We start from the raw sequence: 15,544 nt of genomic DNA, 5'->3' as shown, positions 1-15,544 counted from the left end.
ATATATATATAGTGTTTGATATATTTGTCTTTTGCCTGGTCAACGTTAAGGCAGAGTTCTGAATCAAGGAGTGAGTATCTTTATTTGTGTAAGCAAGGGCTTAGAAGATTTTCCAGCTTTATCAGTAGCTTTTCTCCAAAACTGTTGTTTACAACATCTCAGCTCATGAAGTATTGCTACTGTTAGGCTACTTTAAAAATATTTCATAGGAAGGTTGAAATGGGAACCCTACAAGACACAACATTACTGGTTGTGGTAATGAGGCAACAATTCACCCAGACTCTAAACAAAACAAATTAAAAAATACATTATAAAATAAAATACCAAAAACAAACAGAAAAAAAACCCAAACAAAATAAAAATGAAAACAAAACCCCATGGGATTTAAGCATATAGTCTAAGTTTTAATGAACACATAATGCAACTCTTGTATACTAGAATATTTAGGGTTACTTTTGATTACAGAAAATCACACATTAACCTGAGGTTCACGGGGAACAGATTTCACTCTCCTTACACATTTTATTCACTGCTGTTGTCAATGAGTAAACATGGGCTGGGAACCACTAGGGTAGAACACAGCAAAACTTGAAGAGCACATCACTATTTATTTTCAAGTGAATGCTGTTTCTCCATCGAGTTCTGCTGAAAAGCCTCAGCTTACATAGTAGGTTATTCCATCAATATTCTTGGGAAAATCAATTAATTAGTTAGTCACAGCCTGAGGTACTCCTCAGTATACATGGTGACTGCAGAATTTACCTCTAAATACTCACGAACTTTGGGAGAAGTTGAGCTGGAATCATATCACACTGTCTCAAGGCAATACTCTTAATTCCTTTATTCCAATAAGGTATAATTTCCTGGTGTTGTTGAAGGTGTGAGTGGTCAGAAGGCCTCTCAAGTTCATGAGGGGCCTCTTTCTCTCCAACTTGCAGATGAAATTATGAAGTTGTTCTCTGAAGATGTCATTTTCAACCATGAATATGGTTGCAAAGCATCAGTGCAAAGCATTTAAAATCTATTCTGATTCAGAAAATGTACCATTTTGAGAGAGTTTCTGTTGTGACTTTTTACTTCCTCCTTTCTTTCCCTCCCACCATCCTCCACATCTGCACACCATACGAGCTTTTTGGTGATTTCTATGTTCCTTTTTGTATAATTTTTTTGACAGCCCAGTCAGTAACATCAAGTTTTCCTTCAGTGAGGAAAAAAAGTAATTTTCATGGAAAATGGTTAAAGTACTTCCTGGAAATTTCATGATGTTCATTAAGAACTGTGATGACAATGGCAGTCAAGAACAACAGGGGAAGGGAAGCTGAATTCATCTCTTGAAAACTAGGAAGAATTGGCAGCTATAGAGAATTAAACTGATTGAGCTTTTTCATTATGCGCTACTGATGTGTCTCATGCAGTGTGACTTAGTCTGGTTTGACTGAAATCAGGTTATCCAGGATCACATGTATTGTGCATGTACGAGTGAGTGAGAATGAGAGGGAGAGGGAGGGAGACTTTCCCTTTCCATTGTTTTTGCAGTCTTAGTAAACAGAATCATAAAATGGCCTGGATTGGAAGGGACCTTAATGATTATCATCCAGTTAAAATTAGTTCTGTGCAGTTGCATAGCCAGTTAGAATTCTGCTGGTGTAATGACCAGGGTCGTGGTCAGCCAATGCACTGTTCTACCTGGACATGCTGTACACACTGGGGGCAGCAGCTCTTGGCCTCTCTCTAGGCAATTAATGAAATCTTATTAACTAGTAACTCTGTCTGGTTGCCTTTCAAGGCCAGAAAGAATAACTCAGACAGGGTCTAACCTCATGTGTGGTATGACACACAGAATGTCCTGAAAAAGGGGCAAAACCTGGACTGCTATTCACCACAAAGAGACAAAAATAAGTGTTCTTCATAGAAATGTCCTGAGAGAAAAAGCACATGATATGCCCTTTTAGTTTCTCAAAATTCTCCACAAACCCCTCATTTTCTTCATGGTAACTCTAAATCCATTTACAATATGTAATGATTTGATAAGCAAATGCGGTTTAGTGTCTGGTCTGTTTGTGAAACTTTCATTCCTTGAAGTGCTGAAGCTGTTTTTTTTTGTGTTGGGTGATTGGTTACTAAAGTAATAAAATATTTTTTCTGCTTCCAGACATGTGCTTGAAACTTATAGAGTAGGAATAAAATGAATAACAGTGCAGTAGAAATAATAAATCAATCTATCCAATTAATAATATGTTTTTATCATATTAATAATAATTCACAACTACCAAGAAGATTTTGGTGATGATCGGTCTGGGTAGGCATTCATGATTATGAATACAGGCATACAATGCCAGCATTGACTGGTGCAGTTTTTCAAAAGTGTAATTTTAACTTTTGTTTTTTCCTAAAGGAGCAAGGTAAGGCAGATTTAATTTATTTAGGTGAGCAAAATTGCCACTAAATCCTTTTCAGATTTTGTAGCTATGCTTCTGTACATGAAAGATGATTTTATTCTTATGGGCTAGTATCTTGCCATCATGGTAAAGAGACGAGATATTTAAATGTATTCAAGTATTTATTCTATGTATGTTGTTGCCATGATGCATCAATAATCCAGTTTATCTTAGCTATATCCCATGTTAAAAAAGAGTAATAACAAAACTAAGAGAAAAACGTGGTGTTTTTTTCTGTTCTTTGAGGTTGGTCTGCCAGCTTTATGTTAGCAACTATGAATTTTCAGAGGTTTCAATCATCTCCCAAGGCAGCTGAAATCATAAGACCATTCTATTTTTTTTCTACATTACATGTATGCAATATATAAAAAGATCATAATATGTAGCAGAAATTGGAATTCTAAAAAATCCCAAGTCTTCTTTGTGTTTTAGTTTGGTTTTGGTAGCTTGATTACATGAGTAAAGAGTCTGTTAATAAAAATGACTCTTTTGTCTTCTAAATTTTTGATTTTTTTTTTAATAACTAGATTTCCTCTTGTTTCTTAAAAAAACTGATGAAAATTTTTTATTCTTATATTTTCTCTATAATATATATATCTTTCCCATCTTATAACTCAGTTTATTTCAGTTTGTGTTCGGAGTTAGTTTTAGCTTTCTTTTCTTTAAATGAGGATATATTACAGTGAGAGAGCCGTCTGCTACCACCACAGCCCCTCTTTCCTTTCCTTGAAATGTAATCCAAGACATTTGGTTTATTGACTTGAATCTTGAGAAAGTGCATGTTTTGAAAGAGTAAGAACTTTGTTCTAGAAGATTTTACTAAATGAAAAAGCTAGAGATTTTTTCCTACCTCTGGCTATTTAACACATGGTCTCCTCACATCCACCTTCAGTCTTTTCCATTGACACGCTGCAAATTATGCAGGAAAATATTAACAGATTTTAACTAGTACTTTGATGTGTTCTATAGGAAATATTTTTAAAAGGAACATTTATTGTCATTATAAATCATTGGATTTAGCTATTGATGTACTTTAAGAAGGAAAAAGACCCTCATATCAAATCATAGTTTGTAAAGTGAATACCACACTCCAGGCCAATGTGTATTTTCACTGATAGTTTCAGGCCTTGTTATGTAACACATTTTAAGACTCTGGAAAGCAGCATTTTGGATTTGTTAGGAGATAGAACAAAATTCCCACCTAACCAAAATCTATATTTTCCTGGGTATAAGAATGAATACTGGCTGACCAAAGGCCGTAGTATCTGTTTTACTATTAGGAAATTCTCAGGACATTTCAATACGTTTCAGTCCCAAATCATTAAGCTAAATTAAGCTAAAAAGTCACCTTTCTCTACTATTGAAACAGAGGAAAGACTTTAGACTGCTCTGGATCTTATTACTCAGTTGGGTCAGCCATGGGACTCCTGCAAATGCTGTTGGGCAGAGTGGTAGGTACAAATATGAGATAAATTCACCCACTGCTGTATTCCCTCTTGGGTAGCACATGAAAGTAACATGTCTCTGTAAAACCTTTGGTGTCTAGAAATATCAGGAAGGATAGGGGAGGTTATTTTTTTGTGTTTGTTGGGAAAGTAGTCATTTAAATCATCTGTGCAAGTACGAGCAGAGAGGGACTATTCTCTGGTCTATCAGCTAGCACAGCATAGCTTATTTGCAAACACCTACTTTTTTTTTTTCCTTTTTTCTCAAAAAAAAGGGAAAACTGCTTACTGGTGTGGTTCTTGGCATACATCTTTCCCCAGACAATGGCTGAGCGCTGTCTGGAAATGTAGGAATTAGCACAGGCCAAAGCTGTGCCAGCAGTGGACTGACAGGCACAGAAGGTGAGCCTTCTCTGGTACTCCATGTAGCCTTGCTGGCCAAAACAGAGCAAAATGGGGATATTAAAAATATCTGTATAGACTACAGAAAAGTCTGAAATCAGCTGTGAGGAAAAAAATAACAGAGTGGGAGGCGCTTATCTAAGAAACAGATCTCAAGAACAGGTATACTCATGCACGTGCATTCTTTAAAAATGTAGACAAGAATTCAAATGCAATTTTGAGCCAAAACTGAGCACTTGTGAATCAGAGCAGGAAGATGATATGTATGAACTGAGCTTAGATACATAAAAATCTTCACAAAAGCCCACGATTACATTGTTTACTTCTGCTCTTGAATAAACACTTATTTCTTATCTTGCATAAGTAGACACATGGGTTTGCTTATTTTCTGGTTACTGTGTATGGTGCACTGTTCAATACACTCCCTAAAAACTGACGTACATTTTCAAATATGATTCATAACCCAACATACTACTCTTACATCTATTTCATGAAGAGAACAAGAGGATTCTCTACACTGTTAGTGATCAAGAAAGAACATCTGTGAATATTTATCTGTTATCAGACCAGGTGTTCCTGTTTCCAACCAACAGGCTATGCTCACTGACTAAATAAAAATAGAAAAACAGTTGCTTTATTTCATTTATTATTGCAAGTGTCAATATAGCAAGTCAAGCATCAAAAATGTGGTGGGTAATATAGTCAACATCGAGAAAAACATTTTCTCTTTAGGAGTTTATTTAAGAACAAAAAGTACACACATTTCATAGTCTTCCTTGTCATTAATCATTATCTGTGGATAAGAAAAGTTTGTAAGCAATTAAAATTGAATTTGTAGTGGAAAAAACCCATGTTCTATGGAATTCAGTAGGCAAAAGCTGCTGTAAAAAGATAATCACAAACCATAGATTACTGATAAAGGCTTCACTTTATCACCTCACAACTTTATCCATACCTGCCACTGTTGCAAACAAGCTAAAATAAAAGTTTTGTGATTCTGGGACTACTACACTGGAATTAATTACATAATTTAAGCTGCTGTTATTGACCCTCATAAAATTATTACCAGTGAGATGAAAGATACTGAATTCAAGCAAAACTCTCATCTAGATTGCTCATTTCAGGTGTCAGGGTTTTTTAATTTTCACTGCTTCAAAATTTCGTCTACATTTCCTTCTTTATTAGAAACAAGTCTAGAGAGAAGAGAAATGATTAACTGACTATATTGCTTTTCAGCCTGTGATAAAGGAAAGGTAGTTACTAAGATTTTCAGATATTCTGAGTGAATACAGAAAGGAAATTTTTGTTATATAACAACCTAGATAGCAAGTATCTAGACAGTAAATAATGTACCTCAAAATGGATAAGTGGAAAATAAAACGGGAAACAAGTAAACCTCTCTGTACTCTGTCACACAGGTTTTTGATCACCTTTGTAGCCTGGTGTCCAACCTATTTTTGTAGGAAACTTTTCTGTGCCTAAAAGGTTAGTTCAATTCTAATGACAAATACCCTTGCTCAGAAGACAAAAAGCAGTAAAATTGAAATCAACATGTTTATTTTACTTTTCTGTTTAAATGATGATGATAATTGCAATAATCAAAGATCCTGCAGCCGTGGCTACACGGCATCAAATGAGAACATCCTTAAAGTGTTCCTTTTAACTCCCAAACATAGACTTTGATTCTCACTCTGGCAGATTTATCCCCTAATCTACGGCTGTTAGTGTTCAAGAACCGTAATGTTCAGGAAATTAATACTGTAGACTGGATAAGGTTTTATTTGAAGGGAAGCAGCACCATCTATTGCAAGCTGGTAGCTTAGCTCTAGATGATAGAAAGATGGCCTGAGCTCAGTTTTCAACTCTTTCTTGCATGCACTTTCATAAATTTGTCCTTGACTAGCTTCAAATGAGGTTTTTGTCTCAGTTTGTATATGATAAGGTGCAGGGATAAGGGACAGGACTGTGTTCCATACATGCATATGTTCAATAAAAAGTCACATCTAAGAGATACCTGTTTACAAACTAAGATAATATAGTAACATAACCCTAGTCCCGATTAACTGTTTCTTTTAAATGACTTGGCTGGAATTTTTTTTTCTGAAATAGGAGGACTTTCAAAAGTTAAGAGTTTGTTTTACCCAGGTGATATTCTCTCAAAATATTCTTTCAGAAGCAGCATTAATGTAGGTGTGCAGTACAGTGTGTTCTTCTAATAATGACACTGCTATTGCAATCCATCTATACTTCTGGTTCTTCTCTTTTTTCCAGATTGTCTACAAAGCCTGGCTCTGTTCCCAGTATTTTGAAGTCACACAGTTTCACTGCAGCAACAGAATTCCTTGCAAGCAATACTGTTTGGAGGTTCAAACGAGGTGTCCCTTTATATTACCAGACAACGATGATGTCATCTACGGAGGACTATCAAGTTTCATCTGTACAGGTACAGTATAAAAAAACCCACTAATGTCACTTGTTTTCATAAGTCTAAATTTGATGGACTTAGCTATAACTATGAGAGCCCAAAGGCATTCCTCATCAGAAAGATATGTTCGAGGTGCTAGGATTTGAGCCTAGGTTTAGAAATGCACATTTACGCTACAGCTTGCCCATCATCAAGTTTATAAAATAAAATTGCTGGAAGGAATTTGTTCTGGTTATTTTTTACGCTTAATAATTTGGTGGAGGATTTCTGTTACTCCATGTCATGCAGTACTCAGAGTAAAGAGGCTGCATGTCATGCAATATTCAGAAAACAAAGAGAAAGGCAGGTCCAGTTTCTAGTATATTCATCTTTGTACAGCTGCATTCTTATGTCGGATAAATGGAGAATCAGAAGCACAGCATCCAAAACTGCAGCAGCTCTCAGAACGTGCATGTCTAAGGAAAGGTCTTTCACTAGTGAAGAAATTTAAGAATAAGAAGAACTGATATTTTTTGTCTCCTCTGTGAGTATTTCAGTTTTAAAAGGTATTGCTAATATATATCTCAGATATCACAGAAACTTTTTTCAGGACTGGCTGTTAGTCATCCAAACAAAATTTCAGCTTATATTAATGTTATCTTTGGATTTACAGTGCCTGGAGTATCATCTGAGAACCCTGAAGATATTCAGGCAACTTATTCCCACTAAATCAGTAAAAAGACATTTCAACATTTAGATCATTTGACATCCTGGTCCAAACATCAGAGGTTAGACAGCCTTCACCTCTAAAATAGGGCTGCACTGGAAATCTTGATACTAAATGAGTTGCCCAAGGTAAGCTACTTAAAAACAGAGCCAGTTATAAAACCCCATAGATGCTATATGCCATCTGAGATGCAGGCATAATGATTGTGGCAACTCACTTCTTCTTATACCCTGTGTTTGGATTTAGGGTGATTCTGGTAGCAAGGTATTTACTGTATTTCTTTTTGAAGCTTAAGTGTTTTGCACACAGTTGAATAATATCCATCCATATGCAAAAGACAATATAATGAAATGTGAGCTCAGTTACAATTTTGAGTCATCAATAAGGTAATGGTGCTTAGCACTTCAATGCATTTTGTAAATATTAATAGCCTTCCAATATACATATGCAGTAAACAAATCAGTATTATTTTCCAGTTTAAGATAGTATAGTAAAAGCTGAAGTGAGAGACTTATTTATATATTATTTTATTTACCACAAATATACGATATATATGTGTATGTGTGTTCATGTATATACACATGTGTACCAACTTACACATACACAATGGAAAAAAACCCACAAAGAATTAACAAAACCATCTTGGCATATATTTCACAAAATCTCTTAGGAAATACATGGCCATTTTCCTACTATAACTCAAGATCCAAATTCCTTCCTAAAACACACAAAATACATGATTTTGAAAAGATTATTGACATCTCTGAGTCTGGCATGAGAAAGCAGCTTTAGGAGAGGATAAAGCTCATTTTGTTGCAGGTATTAGTAACGTGGGTATCTACACACAAACACTGTGGCTAAGCTCTCTCTAGAGTCACTAAAGATCTGGTAGTAGTCAGTAGGGCTGAGAGGTATTTAAATCAGCCTAAGTAGGCACTGGCACCTGATGAGAGGACTTGTTCACAGTGCTGGCTGCTCTCTATTTACTGTATTTGCTATTAGTCACCACGGTCTTTTTGCAGACATTTAAAACCAGGAAGACCTGAAGCTCATCTTAGCAGTCCACTAACTAATATTTGGTTGAGCTTTTTGTCATCCCAAGTTTGGACCCAGCAGTAGCAGAGCAGACCTGTGGGAGTTAGTATGCTGACCCTAGGAAGTTGTGTTCAAGAGAAGATGCTGAGGACAGGTACAAGGCTGCAATTCAAACTTTGTCTGGAATACAGGCCCATTTTCACTCTCTTACTAAGCAGTAGCTCACTGTAAGAGTGCTTCCTGCCACTAAACAATGATAAATGAAACTATTATCTGCTGTGGGACTAAGGAATTGCACTTCTCTGCAGCTTAGTGAAAATAGATTTATTTCATGCAAAGTACAGTGAGTTCAACAGCAGACAAAATAGTCTTGTGACTTGACAGGTAACTTGAAATCCTTTTGCTGAAAGGCAGCTGGAAGCAGGTCACCCATGTCTTGAGGGACCTATTCCCCTGCTGCACTTTCTGTGAGCTCCTGTCTGGCAGACGTGTTCTGGGATTTTTAGTTACTGATCTGGCTCTTCATTAGCAAAACCCGAAAGAGTAAGGTCAAAAAGTATTTCTATCTCATATTTAGGTATCAAGTAACAACAAAAGGTATTCGAGGGATATCTGGTTTTATTTGATATTGACTACAGCACAGAGAGTGGGACATACATATAAACATTACACGCTATTTTCCAGTAGCAGTTAGAGAGAGGCTGGTGCCACCAGCAATGCTGGGAGGTGCCCTGGTTGTACTGAGCTGCCACTTCCCCTTGACACACCTGTCCTGCTGCAGCAGTGAGCCAGAGCACAGAGACCCACTGCAGGTGAGCATATGGCATCACTGGTGGATAAGGAACCCATGTAGTTTTTTTTTCTTTCAGGGCAGGATTTTTGTTAAGTTGGAGTCTGAAAAAGAAAAAAATCCTGTAGTGGAGGTTGGAAAAAGAAATAACAACAAAGGTTTTATCTTTCCTCAAAAGATCCATATGATGACAAGACATCATAGGACTGTCTATTTTCCCCCAAGAAATTTTGCAGTCATTGTTATCTTTGTCACCCTTAAATTAAAAAGAAAAAAAAAATTAGTTTATAATATAGGTTAATACTGACTTCTTCGAAATTCCTGAAGAACTCATATAATGAGTGGCAAGTATTCTAGCCTGAGAATGTCTTAGTTGATCATCTCCAATGAAAGCAGATAGTGGGAAAGGAAGAAAGTGTGCCACACTAGTTACGTATCACCAGAACTTGACTTTTGTAGAAATGCATGTGAGGGTGTGGAATAACTGCAGTGCAAAAGAAAGTACTTGGGAGACTAATCAAAACAATCAGAATCACAGTGTGGTTCTGATTATGGAAATATGCAATTCACTAGAAAGAATTTTGTGTTCCACTCTTGCACCTTTGCTTCCAGGAAAAGGAAGGAAAGAAGTTGATCCTTCCATCAGGCACTATTCTGGAACATACTGGTTTTCATATTCATTAGAATTGAGTGATTGCTCTCAGTTTAGACCTTTGGCGTTCATATCCATATGATTAAAGTTAACAGTGGTTTAGATGAAAGATGTTTCTTTCTACATCTCAGCTGTCTAGAATTGCCCATGCAAATCAGAATCTTATTTAAGGGAAATAATAATAGTGTTTAGACACACATACACACACACACACACAGAGAAACACACAAACACGCATGGCAGATTACAATGAATTAGTCCCATGTAAAGTTCCAGGTCAGGGTATTTGGTTGTAACTTCTAAGAAAACCATGTGCATACCGGTGGGATTGTTTTTGGTTGTAGATGTAGTCATCTCTTCCTTTATTTTTTTTTCCCAGCATGAATGGAAGATGTGGCAGTTTTCTTTAATACATGTTCTTTCAGAGTTGAAAGACTGGTGGGTTGACTCTGGCTGGACACCAGGTGCCCGCTGTAGAGGAAACTTCCCAATCTGACCATTCATGAGACTCTCTGGCAGTCAAACTCCCAAGGCCAGAGACTTTAACTGCTGCATCCGAAGCCCCTTCTCAGTGGGTGACTCCAGTGAGCTGTCGGGTGCTTTGCTTGACTCCCCACACACCCCATTCACACGAAGTCAGACAAGGTTTCTTTACTGGTTTGACTCCAGGTTTCCCATAGCAGAGTCTCAGATGTCGAGTTCCATAAAGTGCAGTAACACAGAAACAGCCTGAACTGTTGCCTCTGACAGGACCCCCAGCAAAGGAACCCCTGGGCTTTTATACCCTCACAGTCTACCCAGGTGCAAGTCCGTCTCTTCCTCCTGAGTCTTTGACTCCTACTGTGTCTCTCAGTGTCCACCCTGGCTGATACCACCAGTATGTGCCTTTTGTTGACCTAAGGGTTGGCAGTTCACAGCCTCTTGTCTCTCTGAGCTCCCACTCAGATCTCAAGCTGCATCCCAAACTGCAGCTTGCAAACCAAGCTACCTGCACCAGATGTATCCTCCAGTAGCCACCAAAGCCACTCTTTCTCTCCCCTCTACAAATGGACAGGGGAAAGAAAGGCTTACGGGTCAATATAAGGATGGGGAGAGATCATCACCAGTTACCATCCAGGGCAAAACAGACTTGACTCAGTGAAATTAGTCGAATTTATTACTAATCAAAGTCAGAATAGAAGAGAAGTAAAGCATATCTTAAAAATACCTTCCCCCACTCCTCCCTCCTTCCCAGGATTAATTTTATAGCTGATTTTCTACCTCCTCTCTCACAAGATCGTAGGTCCTTCCAGTAAACCTGCTGTAGTTTGGGGACTTTTCTCCATGTGTCTGCATGTCCCTGCCAGAAGCCTATTCCAGCACAGGCTTTCCTGTGGTGTCACAGCTTCTTTCAGGCATCCACCTGCTCTGGCATGGGGCTGCTCCACAGGCTGCAGGAGGGTCTCTGCTCCCCTGTGGACCTCCATGGGCTGCAGGGGCTCAGCTGCTTAACCATGGTCTTCACCACAGGCTGCAGGGGAATCTCTGCTCTGGTGCCTGGCACAATTTCTTCTCCTCCTTCTTCACTGACCCTGGTGTCTGCAGAGCCATTGCTGTCACATATTCTCCCTCGTCTTTCCTCTGGATGCTATTGCTTCTATACAATAACTTCTTTTTTCTTCTTAACTATGTTATCCCCACAGTGTCACTACCATCACTTATTGGTTTGGCCTTGGCCAGTGGCAGGTCCATCTTAGAGCTGGTTGGTATTGGCTCTGTAGGACATAAAGTCATCATGGAATCATAGAGTGGCCTGGGTTGGAAGAGACCATAAAAAATCATCTAGTTCCAACCCCCTCGCTTCTAGCAGCTTCTCACAGAAGCCACCACTGTACCTGTCTCTCCTGCCCCGCTCCCCACCAAAACCAGGCCATGCAAACCCAATACAGATTCTAAGTACAAAGCACTGGGAAGAGACTGGTAATAATTCACAACTCCTGATTTTCCTATGCCTTCCAAAGTAATGTGGCCTGGGAACTGGTTCAGGCCATGAACTGTTTCTGTTTGGCTTGCTACCATCTTCCAGTGGAGGCTGAAAGAGGAGGCAGAGGTCATAAATATTTTCTTCCCAGCCAAAACTATCCCTTCAGGCCTGCAGTTTGCTCGACCAGAATACATGAGAAAACAGAGTAACCAAATGAGCAGTAGAGAAAAAAGAAAGGAGAGAACATTGCTTCTCATCTACACACATGGCCCTTCCCTAAGCAGCCAGGATATGCCACCAATACTGAGGATCCAGCAGTCTAGTTCAGGAGTATACATTTGAAGCAAATCCCTTCTTCATACTCCTTGCTGTTTAACTTACACTGAAGAATTTGAACTGAGCTCCTTTGGTTTAAACTGAATAAGGGGATGGGCTACAGCACCAACCCTACCATGCCCCAATCACTAATGCACATTGAGTCTACAAAATTAGGTTAGAGCTAGAGTGAGGTAAAATCCCTTCAGATTTAGGGCTGACACAACATAAATACTCAGTACCAACTCTTTTGTTTGACAGACCATCTTCTCTTACCAAAATTACGTGTTAATACAGAGCCTGTTCTGGCTGCTGAGATAACTGCTGTCCATGTGTCAAGTATGGAGCACTCTAGAGTGCAGATTTAGGGCTAATTGTATTGCTAATGCCTTTCTTTGTACTGACCATGACTTATGGTGTCTTTGTGCCCTGTGGCATAGTAGGGCCATTACCTAGTATCAAGTATCAGGCACGAAATCCAAAACACATGTTCACACTCTTTATCTGTACAAGAGATGTCATGGAATTCAATGGAGAAGGAAGGTTCTTTGAAGGAAAGGAAGGCAATGTACTGAGCAGCAACAAGGCAAAGATATGTTACATTAACTTCTTCCAAGACCAGTGTGTCACCCTCTGGTACTTCTTAAGAGTAGTGTAATACTGAGATTAGCTCAGTCAGTTAGAGCATGGTGCTATTAAAACCAAGGTTGTATGCTCAATCCCTGTATGGGCCATACACTTAAGAGTTGGACTTGATGATCCTTGTTCATCCTTTCCAACTCAGAATATTCTGTGATTAAATTTCTGTCATCAGAATGAGTCTTCTGACATCAGTAAGAGAATAAAATTTGTCTACTCTCCTGTGCTGAACAGGCATCTGATACTTTTCAATTAGAAGAAGAAAGTAAAGGGAGAGAAGAGGTGAGTGAACAGGTGGATCGGTGTTTTAAATCACTGATATCTTTCCTTTCAGTTCACATTAATTTAGACCTCTAATTTCGTGTGTTCTGACTAACATCTCAGTTGCTTAGAACACAGTGTGAGAATCAATATTTGGCAAATAGCAGTAACAAATTCTTATGAGATCTACGCAGAGTAACACTTCCTCAGAAACTCCTTCTGCTTTAGAATAAAATTTCACTGGAAATGAAACTGTCAGTCATGCTACATACTAATGTGTCTAAGGACATGGTGAGAATCATTACTGAGAATTCTCATCAATCTGTAGAAGGAGTTTGAAGACTAACAAAACTCAGCAAAAGTATTAGGAGAAAATCTTTAAACTGCAGCTTCTTCTGAAGGGGCAGATGTTTGTCTGGGTTTTACTAGCAGGTTTGGCTATAGTGAGTCTGTTTCAAAACAGATGCCCTGGTTTCAGTGCAATTTGAAAACAATTTCCTTGAGAAAATATGATGTACAGAATGCATCACAGTCTATCTTTCCTTTGTAGAAAAACTCAGGTAGAGAAAAATCTCTGAATTCAATCTGCTTTATGTTGTTTTTGGCAAACTCAAAAAGCCCCATGTATTTAATCCAAATTGTTCTTCCAAAAATAGCTCAAAATAATGTCTTGTTTGCCTCCTGTCTGCACCTCTTAGTCTACATCTCCTAAAACATCAAAATATTAAGCTAACACAGACAGCAGGACAAATCCCTTTTATGTTTGACAAGCACGGTTTAAATTATTATTAGCTACAGATCTGCTTACAAAGAAAACTTGACATGGTTTTGCAGCAAAATCTGTAACTAAATAGCTCATCTTTTTGAGTCTAGTGTCCTTCTAGTCTTGCATATTGGAGCTTTTACATAAATGAAGTCCCATATCCAAGTAGGTTTATTAGCTTCAATTGTTCTTCTCCTGTAAAAATGACCCAGGCAATTAACCTATTGATATCCTGAATTTTCTGTGGTGATACAGTACTTACATATGTCCCTTTCCTATCATATCATAATACTAAATCATTTTCATTAAGGATTGTGCATGCAGAAGCAAAACTGCAGTGGGAATGGGAAAAACCAAATGCTTTCTAGAAACATGTGACCCTGTATCTCAAAACAGCAGAGATAAAAGTCTTCATTGTATAGCTTTGAGAGTCAGCTATTTAGTTATTTTTCTGACTTACAGCAGCTCAGTCAGTTTTAGAGGGGTAACACTGCAGAAGGAGGATATTTGCCCTATGCGTGTATTAGGGGAAAAATGCATGCATGGTGAAGAAACACAACAACTTTTTCTTGAATGTGGACACAGATACACAGGAAAATGTTCAAGAAGCAACTACCTGAAGTAGTAACCACCATGAAGTGATAAAAAACTTTAAAACACTGTAACACAGCAACCCAGATCACCTCCAACAATTGGAATGGAGTCCATAATGGAAAATAATGTTTTCAAATGAGCTGAACAGTCTTATTCACCAGTTTAAGAATAATCTGTTTGAGTAAAGAATAGTTTATTTATCTTCAATATTTTTCTGCATTTAATTTTATTACTTTTTATAATATGAAAGGTATAAAATATATGTCTAAGCATCATAATGTGTCATAGACACAGCAATTTAGAAATAGAACAGACTATCTGGATAAGACTGCAGAATGCTGACTTCCAGATCAGATGTAAGCAAGCAGTGAAATCTAGTCATATATCTACTGTGTTCTCTTCCTCTTGACTAGAAAATCTAGTTATATATCTACTGTGTTCTCTTCCTCTTGACTAGAGGACTCATTTTCCTCTAGTTGGAAAATGTCAATATTGAAATCTCAGAAATAATTCCTCAGAAACAGAAATGTCATGCAGAGTGCTGGCATTAACTGATATGATGATGTCACTGCTGGATGGATCACTCTTGGCAGGCTTCATTTACTTTGGGATTCACAAAAAAATGGAATATTCAAAACTTCTGGTATACTGCATCCACTTACGTGATGTCTTCCAGTTCATGCTTTTCTTCAAGCACAGGAAGAATCGTATACCTCTCAAAAATAATCCAAAATCTATGTTAAAAATGAACACAGTTTAGAGTTCCATAGAAAGAAAAGAAGGAAAAGACATTACACATTATAAGATCTGTTTTATTTCTGTGGCTTCACAAAATTCTTATTTAGCAATGACAACACCTACATTAACCAGCCCAGTTTCCCATGATGCATAATACTGTCTCCATAACTCTTTCTGTAGCAAAGAAACCAAGAAGTGGGCCAAGTCAGACCAACTGCTGCAGATACAAATCCAACCACAAGTGTGATGCATCCTGACGGTGCTGAGGAGAGATGTGGAAATTCAACCACCGCTTTTGCAGGCTGGTTCCTGCAAGACCTCAGGCAGAAACCACATCATTCCTGAGTCAGCTGGTGATCTAGCTGATCAGCAGACCAT

General features: G+C 38.1%; 1 protein-coding gene across 2 annotated transcripts in view; it reads left to right on the top strand.

Moving 5' to 3' along the window:
- The window catches only part of NALF1 (NALCN channel auxiliary factor 1), a 466,207-nt gene that overhangs the window by 434,965 nt on the left and 15,698 nt on the right, over positions 1-15,544 (top strand). For both annotated transcript variants that reach the window (XR_007630892.1, XM_050332193.1), the window contains exon 2: positions 6,557-6,728. Coding sequence is in view for 1 of the 2 variants with exons in the window: in XM_050332193.1 (XP_050188150.1) it covers positions 6,557-6,728 (172 nt within the window). In the remaining variant the exon portion in view is untranslated. The remainder of the gene's footprint in view (positions 1-6,556; positions 6,729-15,544) is intronic.

Source organism: Myiozetetes cayanensis, unplaced genomic scaffold (genome assembly GCF_022539395.1).
Source record: "Myiozetetes cayanensis isolate MyiCay16 unplaced genomic scaffold, myiCay2020 scf5-8, whole genome shotgun sequence".
NCBI lineage: Eukaryota > Metazoa > Chordata > Aves > Passeriformes > Tyrannidae > Myiozetetes > Myiozetetes cayanensis.
Note: the sequence above shows the minus strand (reverse complement) of the source record. Positions and strands in the feature narration are given on the sequence as shown.